Source organism: Delphinus delphis, chromosome 5 (genome assembly GCF_949987515.2).
Source record: "Delphinus delphis chromosome 5, mDelDel1.2, whole genome shotgun sequence".
Lineage (NCBI taxonomy): Eukaryota > Metazoa > Chordata > Mammalia > Artiodactyla > Delphinidae > Delphinus > Delphinus delphis.
This window is the reverse complement of record NC_082687.1, coordinates 103,985,158-104,010,439: the sequence shown is the minus strand read 5'-3', so window position 1 is coordinate 104,010,439 and position 25,282 is coordinate 103,985,158. Positions and strand designations below refer to the sequence as shown.

Here is a 25,282-nt window from a genome sequence, read left to right as displayed (position 1 = left end):
GCTTCCAGGTGTCCTCCCCCAGGGATTCATGCAGGGCTGCACTTAATTCTCCCAGAAATATGTGAGAACACATGAGGAGTGATGCCAACAAGGGAATCTCATTCAAGCCTTGATGTCTTGAGTTCTTTTTGGAGATCAGTCACACAGGCATGCAGCAACCACGTGACTTAGCTACTCAGATTCCAGATCCCCCCCCGCCCCGCCAAAAATAAAGCATTACATATATGTTAGAATAACTACAATACGAAAAGCTAAAAATAGCTGGCAAGGATGCAGAGCAATAAGAACTTTCATTCCTTGCTGGTGGGAATGTGAAATGGTACAGCCATTTTGAGAGACAGTTTGGGAATTTTTTACAATGCTAAACATACTCTTACCATGATCCAGCAATGGCAATCCTAGGTACTTCCACAACTGATTTGAAAACTCATACCCACATGAAAGCCAGAACATAAATGTTTATAGCAGCTTTACTCATAATCACCAAATACTGGAAGAAATCAAGATGTCCTTCCACAGGAAAATGGATAAACAAACTGTGAGACATCCACACAATGGAATATTATTCAATGATAAAAAGGAATAGGTGATATATCATGCCTCACAAAAACATGGATGAATTTAAATGTATGTTGCTAAGTGAAGGAATTCAGCCTGAAAGTGCCATGGGATTTCATTTTTATGATATTCTGGAAAAGGTAAACTACAAATTTGATAAACAGATCAGTGGTTGCAGTGGTTTTCAGGGTTTTGTGGAAGAAGGATATTTAGAGTGGTTAAGCTATTATATGTAATACTGTAATACTGGATAACGTTACTCTTTGCATTTGTCTAAACCCATGATTATGTACAACCACAGAATAAATCTTAATGTATGCAAATTAAATTTTAAAATCATTTACAAGTTTGGGAGAATCCCACAATGGAATGCAGACTGTGACAAAAGAATCTAACTGTATTAAAAAATGTATTAAATAACCTCATTTATGAGGGTGGAAGAGAAAGCTCTGAGCTAAGCAACTTTGGAAATGACTGGAAATTGTTTAAAGGTAAAAGAAAGTACACATAGCACCTGTACTCTAATTGTTTTCTCACAGCCAAGTTAGCAATTCTGAAATCCCTATACAAATATAATGGAATTGAACAATTAAGTAAATTAATGTCTGATGGTGAATTCCAGGTTTATCACAGTTGGAATGGAACATTATAGACAAGCAAGGAGAAGGCTAGAAAGATCCATGCAGTACTAGATTAGAGTTAGAGACATTAATACTAATACATATTTAGACTAATAGGGAGAAAGATGGATACACATAGAAATATTTGTCGAAGTGGGTATATACAAAGGCTAGTATTTACACATATACTTGCTTCCTCTGTCCTCTAAGAGGGTCTAGAAGCAAGAATAACCCAGTAGCAATAAACACATTCAGAGCCCAGATTTTAGTTTCTAATACCATTCTCCAGTCAAAAGAAACAGGGCTCCTCAGATAAATGTCTGATTCTTAAGGTGGGGCAGGAAATATACCTGATGACGCTAGACCATCTTATAGTGCCAGAAAGTAAGAAAATGCTGAAAAATAATAATAATAACACAACAATGGTAATTCAAAGGGACAGAGAAGCCAACTAAAAGAGCTCAATGGCCAAAGCTGGAATAATTTGAGCAAAAAATAAAGATGAAGTGGTACTAAATTATAACCCAAAGTATAAAATAAATATCCATGACTCAATACTGATATAAATAAATAATTTAATAAATAAATACATGGGTGATAAGAAAAATACCCCATGGAGAAGAATTCCAAATAATTTATGTAGCTACTCTGCCCTCAAGGAGGTGAAGCATAACTCCAATTCATAATTATGGGCTGCACATAGTGAGAACTGCCAAAGAATACAATGTGGAAAGGAAGAAAAATATGAGAGGGACCTTCAAGATGGCAGAGGAGTAAGATGTGGAGATCACCTTCCTCCCCACAAATACATCAAAAAATACATCTAACATGTGGAACAATTCCTACAGAACACCTACTGAACACTGGCAGAAGACCTCAGACTTCCCAAAAGGGAAGAAACTCCCCACGTACCTGGGTAGGGTAAAAGAAAAAAGGAAAAACAGAGATAAAGAATAGGGACAGGACCCGCACCTCTTGGAGGGAGCTGTGAAGGAGGAAAAGTTTCCACACACTAGGAAAACCCACTGGCGGAGACAGGGGAGGTGGCGCGGGGGGGGAGCTTTGGAGCCATGGAGGAGAGCGCAGCAACAGGGGTGCAGAGGGCAAAGCGGAGAGATTCCTGCATAGAGGATCAGCGCTGACCAGCACTCACCAGCCTGAGAGGCTTGTCTGCTCATGCGCCAGGGTCAGAGGGTGGCTGGGAGCTGAGATTTAGGCTTCGGAGATCAGACCCCAGGGAGAGGACTGGGGTTGGCTGAGTGAACACAGCCTGAAGGAGGCCAGTGCGCCACAGCTAGCCGGGAGGGAGTCCGGGAAAAAGTTTGGAACTGCCTAAGAGTCAAGAGACCATTGTTTCGGGGATGCAAGGAGAGGGGACTCAAGAACACTGACTAAATGAGCTCCAGAAATGGGCGCGAGCCGTGGCTATCAGCGTGGACAGCAGAGACAGGCATGGGACGCTAAGGCTGCTCCTGCAGCCACAAAGAAGCCTGTGTGCAAACACAGGTCACTATCCACACCTCACCTCCTAGGAGTCTGTGCAGGCCGCCACTGCCAGGGTCCCGGGATCCAGGGATAACTTCCCCGGGAGAACACACGGAGTGCCTCAGGCTGTTGCAACGTCACGTCGTTCTCTGCAGCCGCAGGCTCGCCCTGAATTCCATACCCCTCCGTCTCCCCCGCCTGAGTAAGCCAGAGCCCCCGAACCAGCTGCTCCTTTAACCCCATGCTGTCTGAGCGAAGAACAGACACCCCCAAGTGACCTACACGCAGAGGCGGGGCCAAATCTAAAGCTGAAACCCAGGAGCTGTGCGAACAAAGAGAAAGGGAAATTTCTCTCAGGAGCAGCGGATTAAAGCTCCACAGTCAACTCGATGTAACCTGCATCTGTGGAATACCTGAGTAGACAACTAATCATCCCAAAATTGAGGCGGTGGACTTTGGGAGCATCTGTACACTTGGGGTTTATTTTCTGCATCTAATTTGTTCCTGGCTTTATGTTTATATTAGTTTAGTATTTAGAGCTTATTCTCACTGGTAGATTTGTTTATTGATTTGCTTGCTCCCTTCCTTTCTTTATATATATATATTTTATTTTTTTCTTCCTTTTTCTCTTTTTGTGAGTGTATATGTATGCTTCTTTGAGTGACGTTTTCTGTATAGTTAGCTTTTACCATTTGTCTTAGGGTTCTGTCTCTCCATTTTTTTTAGTATACTTTTCAGTGCTTGTTATCATTGGTGGATTTGTTTATTGGTTTGGTTGCTCTCTCCTTTTTCTATTACTCTTTTTAAAATTAATAATATTTTCAATTTTTTATTTTAATAACTATTTTATTTTAATTTTTTTCGTTCTTCCTTCCCCCCCCCCCTTCTCTTCTGAGCCATGTGGCTAACAGGGTCTTGCTGCTCTGGGCAGGGGTCAGGCCTGAGACTCTGAGGTGGGAAAGCCGAGTTGAGGACATTGGTCCACCAGAGACCTCCGGGCCCCTCATAATGTCAATTGCTGAGAGCTCTCCCAGAGATCTCTGTCTCAATGCTAAGACCCAGCTCCACTCAACGACCAGCAAGCTCCAGTGTTGGAAACCCCATGGCAAACAACTAGCAAGACAGGAACACAAACCCACCCGTTAACAGAGAAGCAGCCTAAAATCATAATAAGTTCACAGACACACCAAAACACACTACCGGACTTGGTCCTGCCTACCAGAAAAACAAGATCCAGCCTCATCCACCAGAACACAGGCACCAGTCCCCTCCACCAGGAAGCCTACACAACCAATGAACCAACCATACCCACTGGGGGCAGACACCAAAAACAATGGGAACTACGAACCTGCAGCCTATGAAAAGGAGACCCCAAACACAGTAAGTTAAGCAAAATGAGAAGACAGAGAAACACACAGCAGATGAAGGAGCAAGATAAAATCCCACCAGACCAAACAAATGAAGAGGAAATAGGCAGCCTACCTGAAAAAGAATTCAGAGTAATAATAGTAAAGATGATCCAAAATCCTGAAAATAGAATGGAGAAAATACAGGAAACATTTAACAAGGACCTAGAAGAACTAGAGAGCAAACAAACAACGATGAACACCACAATAAATGAAAGTAAAAATTCTCTAGAAGGAATCAATAGCAGAATAACAGAGGCAGAAGAAAGGATAAGTGACCTGGAAGATGAAATAGTGGCATTAACTACCGCAGAGCAGAATAAAGAAAAAGGATTGAAAAGAATTGAAAACTGTCTCAGAGACCACTGGGACAACATTAAATGCACCAACATTCGAATTATAGGGGTCTCAGAAGAAGAAGAGAAAAAGAAAGGGTCTGAGAAAATATATGAAGAGATTACAGTTGGAAACTTCTCTAATATGGAAAAGGAAATAGTCAATCAAGTTCAGGAAGCGCAGAGTCCCATACAGGATAAATTGAAGGAGAAACATGCCAAGACACACATTATTCAAATGATCAAAAATTAAATACAAAGAAAAACTATTAAAAGCAGCAAGGGAAAAGCAACAAATAACATACAAGGGAATCCCCATAAGGTTAACAGCTGATCTTTCAGCAGAAACTCTGCAAGCCAGAAGGGAGTGGCAGGATATTTAAAGTGATGAAAGGGAAAAGCCTACAACCGATATTACTGTACCCAGCAAGGATCTTTCACAGAGATAATAATAAATGACTTAAAGATGGATGAAATGCACAGAAATGTGAAGTTCTTGGCTGGTGGTCTTACTTTTATCAGATAAACTGTAAATAACATCATTTGCTGAGCATAGAGAGGAAGATGGAGAAGAAAGAGAATTGCAGAACAGCTGAGAACCGATCACAGGCCCACATGGAAAGAGGGTCTGGTAGACAGCGAGAACTGCTAAGTAGCTGTTTACACAATTAAGTGGAGATGATCGATTGTTGATTGTCAGCAATACTCAGCAGCCTGATTGTTGGAGTCCATAACTCAGAGGGTGGAAATGACCCAGTGTAACTGCAAAGCAGGTACGATGAAATAATAAAGGTAAAAAATAAAGCAAGCAGCAAAGAGTGGACTATCAGGATCTAACATTGGTAAAAAGAAAAAGATATCTCAACATAGTGGGAAACAATGAACATACTGAAGCTCAAAGTGTGGGAGAACTGTCACATGGAAGATTATTGTCAGAGACAGAAATCTGGAAATTTGACTTTTTCTTTCTGAAAATAACTCTTTCACTAGCCAGCAACACTACCTGAAATTCTACCCTGATATGTTTATTTTTAGGAGGCCTGTTAAAATAAAAATACAAGCATGAAATATGCCATATCGTTTCCTTGAGTTGTAAAAGAGGAAAAAATAATTAATATATGACCAGCATCCAATCTATTAATGTAAATTGTAGTAAATTACTGGGGCACATCACCAGTATGCATTCTAAGCAAAAATATGGAGAGTAAATAACATTTGGAAGAAATGTAATCTATTACGCATAATAAAATAGGCAAACATTTCTTGGTCATTAGGAATAAACTGCAAGCACTCACAAAAATGATCATAATTTGTATTACAATTACTCAGTCAAACCAAGATTTACACACTATTATCTAAAACCTATTAATGTCTCCTAGGATACCATGCTTGGCTTATTTTCCAGGATCCTCACACATTTGCATAGGTGTATACTCACACACACTCCCAGGTTTTAAATGTGGGAGTATAGGATTCTCTCTGTTACCTTCTAGTGGGTTAACATTTTCTCAGCCTCCCTGCTCCTTTCCTCAGTGGTCCAAGGCTAAGGCTTTTGGAGTTCTTACGGTAAGTGAAAGAGGATGAGAAAGAATTAGGAAAAAAGAAGAGTAGGCTCAGATAAGAGCAAGATTCAGATTCTGGAGCTACTATGGCCAGATTATTCACCAAATTCTCTTAGTTGGGAAACTTCCTCCTTAACCATTATCTCCTAAACCTTCACGTTTTTCAAGGCATAAGTTTCTGCTGAGTCTATCTTTCTTTATGGCACTTCATTTTATGTTTTAAGCGAAGTTAACAGAATCCAGTAGACACACATCCTCCTACTTAGTTACGTACTCCCATTTTTCTCTGCATCTTCCTATGCTACTACCCTTAACACTTGCTTTAATGTCAAAAACACTACTGGACTACAGGCTCCATGAGGACAGGGTTTGTATCTGGTTGTCTCATTGCTACATCCCTAGTATTTGGTACAGATTTGGAAGGAAGTACACTCAATACACATTGAAGGAATGACTGAAGCAACGCATGAACAGTAACTACTCTACTGGGACACAGGGAAAGTCTCTCTACGTAAGGCAGATCTAAAAGGAAAGCCACGAGCTGGATCCCTCTCTTCCTCTGAAAGAAAACAACTCTTTAAACGCCTTTCATTGTAACTTCTTCTAATTCTATCACCAATCAATTTTTGTCATATCTTCTACTCATGTTTAAGTCCAATGAGGACAAAATCACAACTTATAATGCTCTGTATGGATAAGTAAAACAGCAGTGTAAACTGAATAGATTTCCACACCACTAAGTTTACAACTGTAAATATTTGATCAAAATATGCATAATTACCAAACCACATCATGACCCATTTCCTAATCTTGATAAATGGTGTGTTTCACACAAAGGAATTTTTTTTTAACAATTATCCATTGATTTCATTAGGGAAGAAAGAGGCTTTCACTTGTAACTCAAGCAATTCCCCAAGATGGTGAATTAACAGAAAGAAGTAATTTGCCTTTCAAAAGAAAATGATTTAATTTAGAATTAATAAGCAGGAAGTGTGGAGTCTGTTAACTTATGATTTATCACATGTTTTTGCAGGTCTTTCTGGGAAGAAATAGCAAATAATAACCTTTGATAATTATCATTTTCAGCATGCATTTATTTTGAAGTAGGGTTGTGTCCACAGAATTATTATCAGGTTGCCTCAAACTTACTTATGTACACTACCTTTTTGTCATAAGAACTATAAGAAGGAAACTATTATTCATTACCAATCACCCTAAGTCCACTTATGCAATAATTCGGGTTTTTAAAGAATAGGTACTTAACTGGGAAACTAAAGAATACAGTGTTCAGAAATCACAAGCTACTTTCTCTTGAAGTAAATAAAACTTGCTGTCCAATACATCTTACCTGAAAATGTTTCGATGAAATGCACATTGTAACAAGAGAGAAGGGCACTAACATTTATTGAGGTCTCCCTCCTGTCTGGTATTGTCGAAAGGCTGTTGAAACTACTCATTCCCATCATTACCCTGAAAATTAGATTTTTAAAAAAGTCTTCATTTTCAAGTGAGGAAATCAAAGCTCAAAGAGTTCAAGTGGGGGGGGGGGAAGAGTTCAAGTGTTTTGCGGGGATTGCTAAAATACGTGTAACCCTAAATCTCTTCTCACCTGCCCCTCAAGAGACTAATAAAAGACAGTTTGGCCCCAAAACATCTTTTTTTTTTTTTTTTTTTTTTTTTTTTTTTTGTGGTACGCGGGCCTCTCATTGTTGTGGCCTCTCCGGATGCGGAGCACAGGCTCCGGACGCGCAGGCTTAGCGGCCATGGCTCACAGGCCCAGCCGCTCCACGGCATGTGGGATCTTCCCGGACCGGGGCACGAATTCGTGTCCCCTGCATCGGCAGGCGGACTCTCAACCACTGTGTCACCAGGGAAGCCCCCCAGAACATCTTGATAAATTGTCTGTGAGATCCACCTAAGCACAGGCTCCAGCTTGCACTCCACAGAACACTCCAGCTCACCTGCTCTCACCCAAAGCTCAGAAGTCAGGCCTGCCTGTCTGCCCAGGAAATTAAGGTTATTCTTGCATCCTCATCGGTGTCAGGCCCTGAAAACTAAGGCTCCAAATGTCCAAAACCGTATAGCCATGTGTATGTATTTAGATTGCTTACAGGATACTTTCATCCCAGAGCAATGAAGAAATTCAAGTCTTGTCCTTGTGTTTCAAGAAAATCTACATCTTGGAATCTCTGATTTACCCTCATTGTTTTATGGCATTCCAACCTGAGCAGAATCCTCCAGGAAAAACCATAGTCTCTCTCTGCCTGGGGGAGAGGAGGGGTCGGATTTCTGGTGATAGATATTAGAAGAAGAGGGGAAATGGGTGGATTTGGGAAGGGGGAACGAGAAGAAACGGGATCTGAGAAGGGAGAATAGAAACACACGAGCAGAAAGTTGAGTGAAATTCCAAAAACCAGTGGCACCTAACAAAGCGCGCGGCTCTCGGTGCCCACAGTCCGCAGTAGGCTGCACCCACACATGCTCTAGCCCTAGCTGAAAAATCTCCGGGGACCGTGCCTTTGCTTTACGGGTGAATGGTTAAACTGGTTTAGAAAAGAATAGTCCACAGTAAATGTCTGAAAGCAGGGACCTCAGCAAACTATCTTGAAGTTAAAAGACGAAAAACAATCTTGTAATGATTTTACGTATGAGAAAGTGCAGCCCTTCCTTCAGTGTATCAACCCGCCGAGTAGCGAATGAATGAAACCCAAAGGGCGGGGGTGGAGGAAAGGAGGGCAATCTTATTCCAAGAAGGGGCTCGTCAGTTCCGCACAACGTCACGGAAGCAGGGCACTATAACAAACTATAAAGCTCGCAGCAGCCCCCGATCCTCAGCGCTCCAGCCGGTGCCTGGGAACTCGCGCAGGGGCGACCCCGGAGTTCTCCGCGGGCGACAGCCCTTAGCATCTCTTTTTCCGACTGTCTCATCCTGCCTGCCTGCTAGGTTCGCAGACTCCTCGGGGAAAGTGCCTCCCTTCTCCCCATCACCTGCAGGTTCAAAGCATCCCTTAACCAGAAAGGGCTGTGGGTACCTTTCTACCCCGCTTTCGGGCGGGGCTGAGGTCTACTGAGCAGCAAAGCTACCGGGAAGCAGAGAAGAACTTCGAGGGAGACTGCCTGGGCGGGCAGTGGTTGAGTGAGGGGAACCGGGTTGCCGACTCATCGCTATGGCCTCGCTCCCCGTAGCCGCGAACTGGACGGACGGGGGAACAGCGGGTGCGGACGCCGGGAACCCGAGTGCCGCGCTCGAGGCTGGGGCAGCCGCGGGAGAGGCTGACCCCGAGTGGCTGCAACTGCTAGCCCAAGCCGGCAATCTTTCCGCTTCCTCCTCCACGCTGGGACTGGCCGCGGCTTCCGCGGCGCCTTCGCAGTTCCGGGCCAACCTCACCAACCAGTTCGTGCAGCCGTCTTGGCGCATTGCGCTCTGGTCCCTAGCGTACGGCGTGGTGGTGGCCGTGGCGGTCTTCGGGAATCTCATCGTCATCTGGATCATCCTGGCCCACAAGCGCATGCGGACCGTCACCAACTACTTCCTCGTGAACTTGGCTTTCTCCGACGCCTCCATGGCCGCCTTCAACACCTTGGTCAACTTCATCTATGCGCTTCACAGCGAGTGGTACTTCGGCGCCAACTACTGTCGCTTCCAGAACTTCTTTCCTATCACAGCGGTGTTCGCCAGCATCTACTCTATGACGGCCATTGCAGTGGACAGGTGAGGAGAAGACCGGGAGGGAGGAAGAGGGGGAGGGAGAGAGGAGCTGGGCGGTGGGATAAGGTTACAAAGGAAATGGTGACAAAATGGGTTTGATAAAAGGAAAGGGACCAGTTAAAAGTTCTTGAAGAGAGGAGGTCACTAACCCATTTGTAGTCTTCTAATGGCTGAACTGGTTTCTGCTTCTATGGCCTCCCCCCTCCCACCCTAATCCCCCTGATCCCCATTAAGGGCATCTAGAAGGACTGAAGAAGGTGAATGAGAGAGATGGGGAAAATCTGTCATTCCAAGTAGGACAAACTCAGCTAGAAACGCTTAGTACTCGCACATTTTCTCAGATGGCTTCAAGCAATTGCCACAAAAATTATGTTATCTGTAAAATGTACTTTTTGGCTTTCCTTCTGTCAGTCGTTATTCTGTCAGAGAAATGAATGATAAGTTACCCTTCTCCTCCCTCTGGTTTGCTGGTCCATCCCCTTACCCATCCTTGCCCCAAGGCCAACACTGGTTTGGTCTCCCAGTTATGGAGGATCCATCAGAGGCAATAAGCTCCCTCCAAATGATTGCCGTCAGCTAGCAGTTTCCACAGTGTTTCAGGTAGATTTCACTTGCAGTAATCTGTGAAGGCCATGAGATGGTAAACCCTGTGTCTGGAAGATGGCATCCAAGTCATTCAGATGATGGACAACAAAAAGCCCAAAGAATAAGTGGTTAAGAAATGAGGCACACCGGGCTTCCCTGGTGGCGCAGTGGTTGAGAGTCCGCCTGCCGATGTAGGGGACACGGGTTCGTGCCCCGGTCCGGGAAGATCCCGCGTGCCGCGGAGCGGCTGGGCCCGTGAGCCATGGCAGCTGAGCCTGAGCGTCCGGAACCTGTGCTCCGCAACAGGAGAGGCCACAACAGTGAGAGGCCCGCGTACCGCAAAAAAAAAAAAAAGAAGAAGAAGAAAAAGAAATGAGGCACACTGCTTTATAACTGTTGAAGATAATCTTTTAGAATGTCCCCCCAACTACAGTGGGGATTCTGAGATTCTCAAGCAATTTTAAGAAGCTGGAGAGACCTCCAATAGTTGTCCTCGGGTTCCAGTTTATGAAATTTCTGTGTGCTTTTTTTCTTTCTCATATTGAACATTATGGACTATGCATACTGTGTTAACACAATGGTAAACCGCTACCTGTCACTGACAGTTACATTTTAATTCAATGTTATGCTAAAAAAGAAACACACCAGTTGATTTTAGTCTTCATTTTATGATTGGCAGCTTGCAAGGGGGATACATGGAGGCCGGGGGAGGGGGTTGAAGTCACTTTAACTTCAAGTAACAATGTCCTCATCTGTGAAAATAAAAAAAAAAACACTTTTTTTCTATATTAACGAACTTGTTCAAAGTAAAATGAGGCTTAATATTAATTCTTACTACATTAAGCCACCATTATGAGAAAAAACTACTTTTTTTTTCCGTAAGTCCATCCTCTGTGTTTACTATTTTGAAATAGTGATCGTAGAGGTCTTGATGACATAAAGCTTTAGAAACAATTTTCAAATGCCACGCCCAGGGGGTTAAATTGAAGGAGCAATGGTTAGTTGCCACTAACTAGGATAAGTAAGCATAAAACCACATTTTAAAAGCCTCTGAGGGCTTCCCTGGTGGCGCAGTGGTTGAGAGTCCGCCTGCCGATGCAGGGGATACGAGTTTGTGCCCCGGTCCGGGAAGATCCCACATGCCACGGAGCGGCTAGACCCGTGAGCCATGGCCGCTGAGCCTGCGCGCCCGCGCCCGGAGCCAGTGCTCCGCAACAGGAGAGGCCACAACAGTGAGAGGCCCGCGTATCGGAAAAAAAAAAAAAAGCCTCTGAAACTGCCAATCTTCCTTTCCCCTTTATCTCTGATTTTCCACAAGTATCTCACCACTTCATTTTTGTAGGGACAGAGGTGAGTACAAAAAGAAATAAAATTAACCCCAAGTTGGAGAACAAGTGAAATTGCCTCTAATCTTGCTCTACTTTATATATAACACATCTTACATATATATTACCTATGTTTTAATTGAGAATGCAGGTGTTAGAAAATTAATAGAACAGTTTATAATGAAATATTATCTTTTTAAAAATGTATGGCATATCCCACTTGACATACAGGGATATTAGAAAATAGAAAATATTTTCTAAGCACATTTTTGAAGTTAAGTTAGAAACTCTAGGAAGGTTTATTAACATATGGTAAGGGACAATTTCAGGGCATAGGGTCCAGTACTGATTAAAATATTTGAAGAATTTTTTAAGTGACAGTCACTGTTTTTTACCTGGAAACCTTAAGGAAGTAATTTAACATGTTTTATTTAATAATTCAAAAGCATTAACAAACACAGCAAAAAATGCTTTATATTCTTCAAACCCAGGGACACCTGACATAAATAATTTGTAAAATAAATATTTAATCTAACTGAAGTAAGTTATATTTTTAGCCAAATAGATAAAAAGTTATCTTATATGCTATACTTTAAAAAATTTGCTTCTCATAAAGCTGTTATGCAAAGTATTCATAGAACCTCTATTTCTTTTGAAGCTTATTATGGACAGATAAAAATATATAGTCACAAAAAATCATAAGGCCTGAATGTGGTAACAAATTATCTAAATGTATTGTGGTAAATTTTACCATTGCTTTAAATATTATGGTTATAAATACTTCGGTAAATTTTTTTTAAAAACATCTTTATCAGTCTTTAATTCTAGTGCCTGAGCCAATCTCCTCATTCCTCTCTACTTTAGGGAGAGCCACTGCCCATGCAGTTACATTCTTTATTACAATAAGACTTGACTCATTATTTAGCCCAGATGATAAACGGCATGAGCTTAGCCCAAGATAAACTGGTTTACATTTGCATTCTTTGCAAAACAGTAACTAAAACTATGCTTTGGAAAAGATTACTTTTAGAAAATTTTTTTATGAATCTTTAGCTCCTTTTACAATTTGTAGTTATTATTCAAGGATTTTAAAATATCCCATTTGCAGTCACTAAAATTACTGCTGTAGTGTGCTGTGAAAGTTCGATTAAAACTATCAAACAAATTCAAATTCTTATAAAATTAATCCTGAGTACATAATGAAAGCAATAAATGTGTATTAATTGAATGAATGAAACATAAAATTATCACAAAGTAAGGTGAAATCAGAAGTGTCTCTTAGATAACTAGCAGAACTCCAGTTGATATCAATGTTACATTAACAACACTGGGAGAAAAAGGAGTTTATATCATATTTAACAGACACAGTATAAAAAATGCTGAATATATAACATATTCTTACACACTAATAAAAATATGTATCTCTAATATAAAAAGAACAAAAGTAACAAACAATTCACAAAAGAAGAAATAAAAGTGTCTAACAAACATTAAATTATGGATTGCTTATATTCTGTATCTCCATTTTTCACCTGTTATTTGCTTCTCAAGACATTCAAATCTGAACTCTTTTCCCAACACTCTACCCAAAGAGCCTTATTGAGAAATCCAGTGAGCATGTTAATCCTCGACTTCCTTGACCTTTTAGTAGTATTCCTCACAGGTGGCTATTGCCTCTTGGCTTCCACTGTCTGATCACCTCCTACCCCCTCAGCCTCTCTTCCATGGCATTATTAATTCTCAATAATTAGAATTATTTCTAATTCTCTGCCTCTATGTAGTAATTAAATGCATAGGTTCCACAATACCAAATCCTGGACCTGATTTTGTCCTTACTTTATTCTCTATTTCTAAGTGATCTCATTCAAACCCACAGCTTCATTTTTCACTTTTGAATGAACAGTTTCCATTTTTTCTATTATCTAATTGGTTTTCCTTTGAATTATAGAAGACACATAACAATCCATACAATAAAGTAGACAAATATAAATGAATGAAAAATTAAAACTGGAAAAAATAGAAAGGGAGAAAATAGAAACAAGATGGGAGTGAAGTTATAACATGGACATTCAGGTCAAAGAGTCCCAATAATTTATGAAAGTTAAGCTTCAAATATGTCTCTGAGCCTCTTAGTGAACAAACAAAAAAGGAAATAAAATCAGTAAATTTGTTTACACTGCCTGTATAAACAATATATACACATTCCTTAAGGGCTTAGGAATTTCTGATATTTGAGTTTCAAGAAATTCTTTGTATGGGTAATTAAGAGGACAGTGTCCTCAACCACAGTGTCATAAATGCAAAAGAAGATTTCCCATAGGTGTTTGCTTAGCATTCCTCTGAGTAGGCCAAAGACATATGCCAAAGCAGAACTCAGTGAATGATATTCTCAGGGTAAAACCTCTATCTGAGCACAGTTTCCAGATGGTCTGGTTTGTTGCATTGAAAAAACTACAAAAAAGGATAAAATGTATTTCCTCCAAAAGTATTTTTTTCCACCTGAACTTTGGATATAGCTTGAGAATCAGATAATTCAAAGTTGTAACATATGGCAAAAGCTCTACAAATCATTCTCATTCCAGTCCCCAGTCTCTGATCCTGATCCATCCTCTATACCAGTCTCTTACTGAAACTTATTTTCCCCTCATGCATTATAAGGATCATACATGCACAGTGAAAACAATTAAAAATAGAAATATTAGAAAGTTAAATTTACCTGTAATTGTCCTACACCCCAAATATAGCCTATCTATGATCTTCATGTTCACATTTCAACTCTCCCCTCATTTTTTGTAATATGTATATCTCACATATTACATTATGTACATGTATAAATAAAGATATATTTTTTAATTACTAAAATAGTGCCACATTTTCATGTCATTTTAAATTTACCATACAGGGTTATTAAAATTTATTGAACAAATTATAAATCTTGGACATTATATGTTATGAAGATATAGATGTTTATCTTACTCTATAACATTTTTACTTTAATTGTTTAAATTACAGTAAGTACATATAAGATAGAAATAATACATACATATGTTTTAAAACTCAAAAAGTAAATGGATCACCAGCTTAAAATCCTCTAAACCGTCTTTGAGCTCTGCTCCTGTACCTGACATTTCCACTTGGGGTCTGAAAAGCTCCTCAAACTCCTCCAAACCCATTATCTTACCTCCAAACCTCTTTCTCTTCCAGTGTTCCCCATTTCAATAAACAGTACAAGCATCCATTCAGTTGTTCAAATAGCTCCCAATCTATTACCTTCTTTCTGACTCTACCCCCACTTCTTAATTGGTCTCCCCACAACCAATCTTAATCCACCTTAGTATATGTAAGAAGATATTTCTGCACTCCTACTTAATGCTACAATGTTTTCCCATTGCTGTTATGAGACGAAGAATATTCTTAATCCAGATAATAATACCTTGGATAGCCTGGTTCCTTGACCTGTCCAACTTCAACTCATACTATACCTCAACTTCCTAATCTTTGTTCTAGCCACTCTGATCCTCTTTCAAGTCCCTAAATGTGTGATGCTATCTTTTTGCCACAAAGCCCTTAAACACAGTTTTCCTTCTGTCTCAAATTCCCTTCTGCCCATTCCTCATTAGTTGAACATACTCCTCATTTAGATAAGAGCTTGAATCTCATTTCACAGGTTCACAGTTCCATAAGCCTCCCAATTTAAATTAAATGTCACTTTGTAGATTCTCTTAGCATATGTTAGACATAGCATTTTTATATATTAAATTAAGAATACTTGATTAATAATTTCCTCTAATAAACATAAACATCATAAAGACAAGTTCCCTCTGTTCTTAGTCTTTATTGTATCCTTATGCCTATCATACTGTTTTGCACATGGTAAGCACACAATCCAGATTCCTGAATAAAAGAATCATAAAAGTAATCAAATAAAAATTAAAGTGATGAGATATATATAACTTTTTTCCATTAAAATCGGCAGAGATTGCTAAGTTGTAGTAAACATGGCATTTTAACACATGATTTTAGATTGAACCATATGTAATTGCCAGTTTTTAATAGTTTAAAATGTCAATTAATATTTCATATGGTTTAATCTAACAGTTGGGTATATATTGTCAAAAATCTTTCAGGGTGCAATTTTCCAACATGTTCAAAGATATTTTTCAAATCAAAATTCAAAGAACTGAAAACAACTAAAAAGCTCAACAAAAAGAAATGAATGATGAGGCATCTAAAAATGAAATTCTATGTAGAAATTTTAAAATTACATTTGAATATAACATCAGTTCTTTCAAGTCTCTAGGCACATGTATATAAATGTGCTAACATTAACATGCATATCCAAAATTTTTTAATCTTTTTATAACCTTTGCTTATAAACCATTTCTTGCTAGTCTCCAATTATTTCTTGCTAGTCTCCAATTAGGAAAGTCTGATGAGAGTTCATCAGTAGTCCTCCTTAGCACTTCCATTCTCCTCACCATACCCTGGCCAGAGAGAGAGACAGAAAGAAAGAAACAGCAATGTCAGCACTTTGGTACAGAACATAATAGTGTCTCTGGAAGAAGCCATGCCTTTCTCCAGTTGTTTTGGGCATATTGCATCCAAATCTGCAGAAGTCATAAATTACAAACTGCCCTCCGCCTGAAGTTTTTGTGATGTCTATTTGTGTTCCAAATAGAATTTGGAGGAATTATCTCGTCCCTAATCTTTGCTCCATTAACAAATTCTTAAAGATCAGTGTTCCTTCATCTTCTACTTGCAATTCTCTCTCCCTGGGGCTCAGCTCTAAACCACATGTCCAGGATGAGGAGTTGTTTCCCTACTTCCCTATGCCTCATTGCTTTGAGAATACACCATTCTTACTGAGACTTGCTCACTGGTATGTTGGATAAACGGTGCAAAATATACAACTGGGGTTTGAAGCCCCACCACTTCATTAGACACAGAGTCTGAATCCCACTTTAGACTCAGCAGGATCTCTAACACACGATGAATTTTTAGACTATGGATTTAACAGTCTGATATAATTCTATATGTGCAATAAGGTAGATATAGATTTGATTTTCTCTGAATGCTGAGATTTTGGGTAATTTTGTTTTCCTTTATACTTTTCCTTTTCTAATTATCTACAACAAAATGTACTTCTTTTACATGAAACAAAATACATTGCTAATTAATTAAAGTTCTGAAGATGGATGGTGGTGATGGTTGCACAATAATGTGAATGTACCACTGAACTGTACACTTAAAAAGAGTTACAATGGTAAATTTTATGTTTGGTATATTTTATCACTATAAAAATTTTTAAATATTAATTAAATAAATAAATACTGTTTAAGGACCTAATAATGACTCTGAGATACACGCTAAAGAGTTTAGACTCAAGGAGAGAACAACTTGATTAAACTTTGTATAGGTTTTTAGTGATAGATGTTTTATGGAAACATTTTTAACACACTTTCTAGGCTAATTTAGAAATCATGAAGACATCTCTGGCAAAAGAGTACCTTAACATTACAATGGATTATTTTGTAAACTGTGAAATCTTTTCCCCAGGAATTATGTAAAGATATCACACCTATGTGGAGTAATTTAGAAGACTGCCTAAAGATACAGGGATAAATTAGCTCAGTATTTCTATTATTTAGTCTGGTATATGACAAAAGTTTTTAAATATTTGCTTAAGAAGTCCCCCATTTTGAGTTTGTATTATTATCTATGACTTTTTTTACCTTCAAATCTGCCCAAGTATCAAGGTTATTTAAATTTTTCCTTTACGCATACCTGTAAGTAAGGAAAATGTGTATCTGATTTTATCACTAAGCAACAAAGGGCTCAATTGTGCTCTGGAGCTGATTTATACTTGTTAGAGGGAATCAATTGCGCACATTTCTTCTCAACTCTGCATTTAGTGATGTTACTTTGGTAGCTTGAAATCATGGTAGGAGTATTTACACCACAGAAATTTGCAAATGCTAGAAGTCATGAGTTTTGTTTTGTTTCTGTGGTTTTTTTTCCTTAGAGTGCTGTGGTTAAACATTTACCAGCACACAAATCACTATATTTGTAGTCATTCACTCAATAGCTATTTCTTAAGTACCTTCTAAGTATTAACATTGTATAGATATGGGGCACACTGGAATAAACAAGACAAACATGTCCCATATCCTAATGAAACTGTAATTAATATCTTCACTTGAATCCCTCAGTTGTAGTCCACCAGAGTCCTAAATCCAATAATCTATTGAACTTCAACATCTGAAAGTTTAATAAGCATCTCAGAATTTACATGCTCCAAACTAAGTTCCTGATTTTCCTCTGAAACTTACTGCTCCTACAATCTTCTGAGGTCAAAAATCTGAACCCTAGGTCAGAACTCTTGGAAGTATTCTCACTCATCTCTTCTTTCATACTCTATGTCCAATCAATCAGAAAATCTAATCACTTTTACTTTCAAAATATATGTAGAATCTAATCATTCCTTAAGATGTCTATCGTTGCCTCCCTAGTCCAAGTCAATATCATTTCTCACCTAACTGGTTTCCCTACCCCTGCTTTTGTTCCCCTTTGGTTTGTTCTCAATGCAACAATCGGAGAGATCCTGTAATGTGTCAGATAATATATCCCCTCTACAAATCCTCCAATGGCACCTCAGTTCTCTCAGGGTAGAAATCAAAGTTCCTACAACGGTCTATAAGAATTTATAGTAACTGGTTCTTTGTTACTCTCCAATCTTATCTCCTACTACTTACACTCCACTGCTCTGCTCCACCATCACTGCATTCCTCTGTTACATCAATATACTAAGCGTGTTTCCACCTCAGGATCTTACACTCTGTGTGAAACACTCTTACTCCAGACATATTGTTCATTACCTATACTACTTCTGGACCCTGACTACTCTATTTGAAATTGCTTTAAATTTTTCTTTACCACATGTATCACCTTCTAATATACTATATAATTAGCTCATCTGCAATGTTTATTGTTTTTTGTATGTCTGCCCTACTGGATTCTAAGTTCCATGAGGACAAGGCTAGACCTGTGTCTCAACTGAGTAAATGAAGAATAGATAGAGTCTATGGTAACTGGGAACACATAGCAGGGGAAAGCACATTTATAGTGTTAGAGCAGTAAAACACAGAAATGTAGAAGCATTTTTTAAGTTCCTTATTTTATAGAAGTATAGAAAATATCTCCTAATAAATTGGCTATGAGTAGTTACTATTTAGATAAAAACATTTAAAATATTCTATACAACCTAATATGTGATTATCATACTAAACTGTATCATCTATAAAGAAAATGATTAGGAGATTTTCAAATGAGCATAGGAAACAATTTTGAAGAAATTAAAAACTCACAAATTGAGTGTTTATGTTGAATAAGTACTATTAATCACAATTCAGAATTCTTAGATGAATAAACTTACTGAATTTAAAAGACGTCACAGTGCCATATGTATTGATTTTTATACCTTCAAATTAAATAAATATATGAAGGCCGTTTTCCCCATTAAGTTAACTACGTGGTATAAAATAAATTCAAAACTCTTAAACTTACATCATGTTTTCATTAACTTAAAATGTTTTACTCCTAAAATAAAAATATTTTCAGTATCTCTTCAACAAAGATGTACATAAGCTAAATTTCATGTTGAAGGCTGTGGTATTTCACAAACAAACTAGTATAATAATATTTTTTAAATAATAGAGTACAATGCTTTCCTATGTAAGAAATTACTGACAATCCCTATTGACCAGTCACAAAACCATTGATGAGACTATCTTTAATGAACAAGAATGAAACTGAATAAGGTCTCCTTAGAAACATATAAAAGGACACCATTTTAAAGTTTTAGCAGCTCAAAAATAGAACACATATGCCAAAGAACACACACACACATAACCAATTCTATGCATGCACAATTCAATACACGCAATCCTTGCTTTGCACAAATTTCAGTTACCAAGATGATTTATTTATATAACACCAGTCCCCTCAACAGCATGGCTCAAGTTTTTCTTACCATGTCACATTAACTGTGAGTACTTGCATAATGTAAAAAATTATCTGCTAGCTCTTAAGCTCTCATGAATCACTCCACAAATAACAGATGTACTTCATAATCAGTGACCAATCATATTCCTATTTTTCAAAATCTGTTACTGATTGGTCACTGATTATCTTAGTCAGTTCATGCACAGACAGCAAAGCACATAGTTGCAGTGCCTCATTGTCTTTCAATGATAAACTCAAATGACACCTTAGAAAAATGGCTAATCAAGAGAAGGACTTGCCAACAAAGAGGAAGAAATAAAAAGTGATAACACTGAAAGTGAAATTCAAATCCAGTATAGGTGAAGATGAAGAAGAATAGCTGAATAAGAGAATGTTGACAGTCACTTTACAAGAGACTCTAAATATGCAGCCAGAGGAAATTAGTGAAGGTGAATTTATCAACATGAATGAGGAAGATGATAGTGACAAATGATGAAGATGTCCCAGAGGAAGAGAACTGGCAAAAATCTTCATATGAAGAAAAAAAAAATCTCAGATACTTCACCACTTTCAAAGTTCAAGGATAAAATGTTGGAAGCTGATTCAAACTCACAAAGGAGTATAACACTCTTCCAAGGTATAGAAAACATGTTGGCTCTGTATATGTTATATGAAAGAATAAAGTAAACACTATTCAAACTACTCATGATACCTTTATATTTTTTTCTAAGACTTTATTTTTAGAGCAATTTTTGGTTAACAGCAAAATTGAGGGAAGGTACAGAGATTTCCTATATATCCTCTGCCCCCCACACTTGCATAGCCTCCCTGTTATCAACATCTCCCACCAGAGCGGTACATTTTTTACCACTGGTGAACCTAACTGGCTCATCATAATCACCCAAAGTCCATAGTTTACATTAGGCTTCACTCTTGGTGTTGTACATCCGATGCATTTAGGCAAATGTGTAATGACATGTAACCATTATTATTGTCTCCTCCAGAGTATTTTCACTCCCCTGAAAATTCTCTGTGCTTTGCCTATTCAACCCTATTCCCTTGAACCCCTAGCAAATACTGATCTTTTTATTGTGTCCATAGTTTTGTCTTTTCCATAATCACATAGTTAGCATCAAACAGTATGTAGCCTTTTCAGATTGACTTCTTTCACTTAGTAATATGGATTTAAGATTTGTTAATGTTTTTTCATCGCTTGATACTAGATTTCTTTTTAGCAGTGAATATTTCATCATCTGATGTATTGGGTTGGCCAAAAGGTTCGTTTGGTTAATGAATACGTTGTTCAATAAAGTTACTCATGAAAATGAAAAATGTGTCTTTTATTTTAACTTTAAACCAAACGAACTTTTTGGCCAAACCAATACCGTAGTTTATTTATTCATTCATCTAATGAAGGACATCCTGGTTGCTTTCAAGTTTTTGGTAATTATGAATGAAGCTGCAGTAAACATCCATGTGCAGGGTTTTGTTTGATTTTTGTTGTTGTTTTGGTTTTTTGTGGGTTTTTGTTTTGTTTATTTTGTTTTGTTTTGTTTTGTGGACATGAATCTTCAACTCTATTTGGTAAATACCAAGGAGCACAACTGCTGCTGGATCATACAGTAATAGTATGTTTAGTTTTTTAAGAAGCAGCCAAACTGTCTTCCAAAGTGGCTGAACCATTTTGCATTCCCACTAGCAATGTATGAGAGTTTCTGTTGCTTCACATCCTTTCCAGCATCTGGTGTTATGGATTTTCACCATTCTATAGGTGTGTAGTGGTATCTCATTGTTGTTTTAATTTGCATTTACCTGGTGATATATGATGTGGAGCATCTTTTTGTATGCTTATTTACTATCTGCATATCTTCTTTGGTGAAGTGTCTGTTAAGGTTTTTGGAACCTTTTGGGAACCTTATGCATATGTTAAATCTTTTGTAGTTGTCCCACAGTCCTTGGATATTCTCTTCCGTTTTTTCAGTCTTTGTTTTCTTTGCTTTTCAGTTTTTATGAATTCTACTTATATATACTCTAGCTCAGAGGTTCTTTCTTCAGCCATGCTCAGTCTACTAATAAACCCATCAAACGCATTCTTCATTTCTGTTGCAGTGTTTTTCAACTCTAGCACTTCTTTTGGTTCTTTCTTTCTTAGGATTTCCATCTCTCTGCTTACATCGCCCAGCTATTCTTACATGCTGTCTGCTTTATCAGTTAGAGCCCTTATGATATTAATCCAGTTGTTTTAAATTCCCAGTATGATAATTCCAACATCCCTTCTATGCCTGGTTCTCATGCTTGCTTCATCTCTTCAGGTTTTGTTTTTGGGTTTTTTTTTGTCTTTTGATAGCTGGACATGATGCTCTGGATAAAAGGAACTGCTCTAAATAGACTGTTAGTAATGTGGTGGTGAGGTACGGAGGAAGGGGAAGCATTCTAGAGTCCTATAATTAGGTCTCAGTCATTTAGTGAGCCTATGCCTCTGTTCTGTGAACTTCACAAGTGTTTCTCATTTTCTTCCCTCCCTTTATTTTTTTTAAAAATTTCTATTGGAGTAAAGTTGATTTACAATGTTGTGTTAGTTTCTGCTGTACAGCAAAGTGAATCAGTTATACATATACATATATCCACTCTTTTTTAGATTCTTTTTCTATATAGGTCATTACAGAGTATTGAGTAGAGTTCCCTGTGCTATACAGTAAGTCCTTATTAGTTATCTGTTTTACATATAGTATAGTGTACGTATATCAATCCCAATCTCCCAATTTATCCCTCCCCTGCTCTTTCCCCCCTGATAACCATAAGTTTGTTTTTTACTTCTTCTTAACAAGGACTGCCCTCAGAGGAAACTAGTTGGCCAGAGTTTAATCTGCTGGGGTATTATCAGAGTCTAACTGTCCTGAGGGGAGGATATACTCCAGTCCAGCTGCATCAGCCTTCCACTTGGGAGAAGGGAAATAGCCAACTCTAACCTACTCTAGACATCTGTCCCATCTAAAGGGAGAGAAACATCTGTCTTAAGAAGAATAGTCTCTGATGTGTTTAAAAGGTCCTTTTCCCCTTCATCCTGCTAGAAGCATGAGGGGGTGTTTCTCTGATATATACAGTGGGATCATGGTCCAGTTCCTGGAAGTAACTCACAGGATTGTGAGGGGCCTCTGCTATATTTCCAAAATGTGTATTTAATAATCTAAGGGGAAAATGTAACATTCTATAAAGCAGGACAAAATTATTCTACCACAATTTTACTTTGTAGAAAGATCTAAATGTTCATATGCTTCCTCATTACTCTTTTATTCTGTTATTAATTTACTTGTAGAAACCTGGACAATCGTTCTGCCTTTGCTGTAACCTGTTCCATACAACTCATCCTGAGTTTCATTACCTTTGCGTAGTAATTTCCATTCATCTTCTATTTGGATATGTTTAATTTGTTAATTTTTCCATTTGCTAATTTTTAGCAGAGAACATTCTAAAGGGTTCATTCAGTAAAAACAAATGAAAAAACAATGAAAAACTACAAGCAACATATACGTTTCAAAAAAATGGAAAGAATTGTTGACATAATGAATGATCCTTTATAATTACATCACATTTGTTATGTTCAAATCTTTTTTTGTCTTTACTAGTTGTTTTTGTTGTTGTTTTGTCTTCTTCTATCAGTTATTGAGAAAAGTGTGATAGTCCAACTATGATTGGGAATGTATCTCTCATTTTAGTTTTGTCCATTTTGCTTTGTATATCTTGAAGCAATATTTATACAAATCTAGGACTGTTATGCCTTCCTATGAATTTATCCCTTTTGTCATTATGAAATGTCCCTCTTTACATTTAGTAACATCTCATGCCTTAAAGCCTAATTTTTGTGATGTTTTTTGAATTTTATTTTTATACAGCAGGTTCTTATTAGTTATCTATTTTATACATATTAGTATATATATATGTCAATCCCAATCTCCCAATTCATCCCATCACCCACCCCCAGCTTTCCACTCTTGGTGTCCATATATCTGTTCTCTACATCTGTGTCTCTATTTCTGCCTTGCAAACCAGTTCATCTACCATTTTTCTAGATTCCACATATATGCGTTAATATACAATAGTTGTTTTTCTCTTTCTGACTTACTTCACTCTATATGACAGCCTCTAGACAATCTTTTCTTTGGTTAGTGTTTACATGGTAACCCCTTTCACACAAACATTTTAACACCAAGAATGTCTAATATGATTAGAAGTCACAAATTTGATCCCATGATGTGTGGAAATGTAAGTTTTAATTACATAACTTTATTTAATTTTTAAATTAACATGTACTAAAATTGACTTTAATTGATGTACAGATTTAGGATTTTTAATGCATGAATCTATTCATGCAATAGTCACCACCATCAGGACACAAAACAATTTCATTACTACAAACAAACTCCCTCATGCTATACCTTTGTATTCATACCCGCTCTCTGCCCTAAAACCTGGGAAGCACTGATTTATCTTGCTCCACTGTAGTCTGGTCTTTTGGGGAAAATATCATATTAATATAATCATACAATATGTGAACTTTGAGACTGGCTATTTTCACTCACCATAACATCTCTGAGATCTAAGTTGCTGAGTGTATCAAAAGTTTGCTCGTTTTTTATTGCTGAGGGTATTCTTTGTATGGAGGCACCAAAATTTATTTGTTCTTCCCCCTTTGCAGGGTATTTAGGTTGTTTCTAGTTTTGAACAATTATGATCTATTCATAGATCATAAACATCCATTAAAGATTTTTGTTTGAAAACAAGTTTTCATTTCTCTAGAGTAAATAAGTAGGAGTGGGATTACTGGGTCATTTGGTAAATGTATATTTAACTTTATAAGAAATTGTGGAACTGCTTTCCACAGTGGCTATACCATGTTGTATTCATACCAACAGTGTATGAATGTTCTACTTCTTCCAGATCTTCATCAGCAATTGGTATTGTCAGTATTTTTGTTTTAATTTTAGCCATTTTAATGTGCATCTTGATGTGCTTTTAATTCACATTTCATTAATGGATATTTATATTAGACAAGTTTAATGTGCATATTTGTCATTAATGCATCTTCTTTGATGAAGTGCCTATTCAAGCCATTTGCCCATTTTTAAATTGGATTGTTTGTTTTCTTACTATTAAGATTTTATTTTTAACAGCTTTATTGAGTTATAATTTACATACCATAAAATATACTCATTTTAGGTATATGATTTAATGATTTTTAGTAAGTTTTTAGTTATGTAACCATCAACACAATTTAATTTTAGAATATTTCCATTACCTCAAAAAGAAACCTCACTTCCAATTTTGTAGTCACTCACCATTCTACGTGCAGTCCTAGACAACCACTAAGCTATTTTCTCCTGCTACAGATTTGACTTTTCTGGAAGTTGATATAAATGGAATCATTTTATATCACATATAGTCTTTTGCATAGACTTGAAATTGTTTTCTCTGTTTTTAACTGGGTTATATGTCTTCTTATTAAATAGTGAGAGTCATTGTGTATTTTGAACACAATTCCTTTACTGGACATATTATTTGCAAATATTTCCTCCTTGCCTGTGGTTTGTCATTTTACTTTCTTCCTTGCATATTTGAAAAGCAAAAAGTTTTAATTTTCATGAAGTACAGCATATCATTTTTCTCTTTTATTGTTTGGGCTTTTGTAGTCAGTTCTA

The 25,282-nt window shown here is 37.7% G+C and overlaps 1 protein-coding gene across 1 annotated transcript in view; it reads left to right on the top strand.

Moving 5' to 3' along the window:
- Window positions 1-9,133: 9,133 nt before the first annotated feature.
- The window catches only part of TACR3 (tachykinin receptor 3), a 58,684-nt gene continuing 42,535 nt past the window's right edge, over window positions 9,134-25,282 (top strand). The window contains exon 1 of the mRNA XM_060011820.1: window positions 9,134-9,678. Within this exon, the coding sequence (XP_059867803.1) occupies window positions 9,134-9,678 (545 nt within the window). The remainder of the gene's footprint in view (window positions 9,679-25,282) is intronic.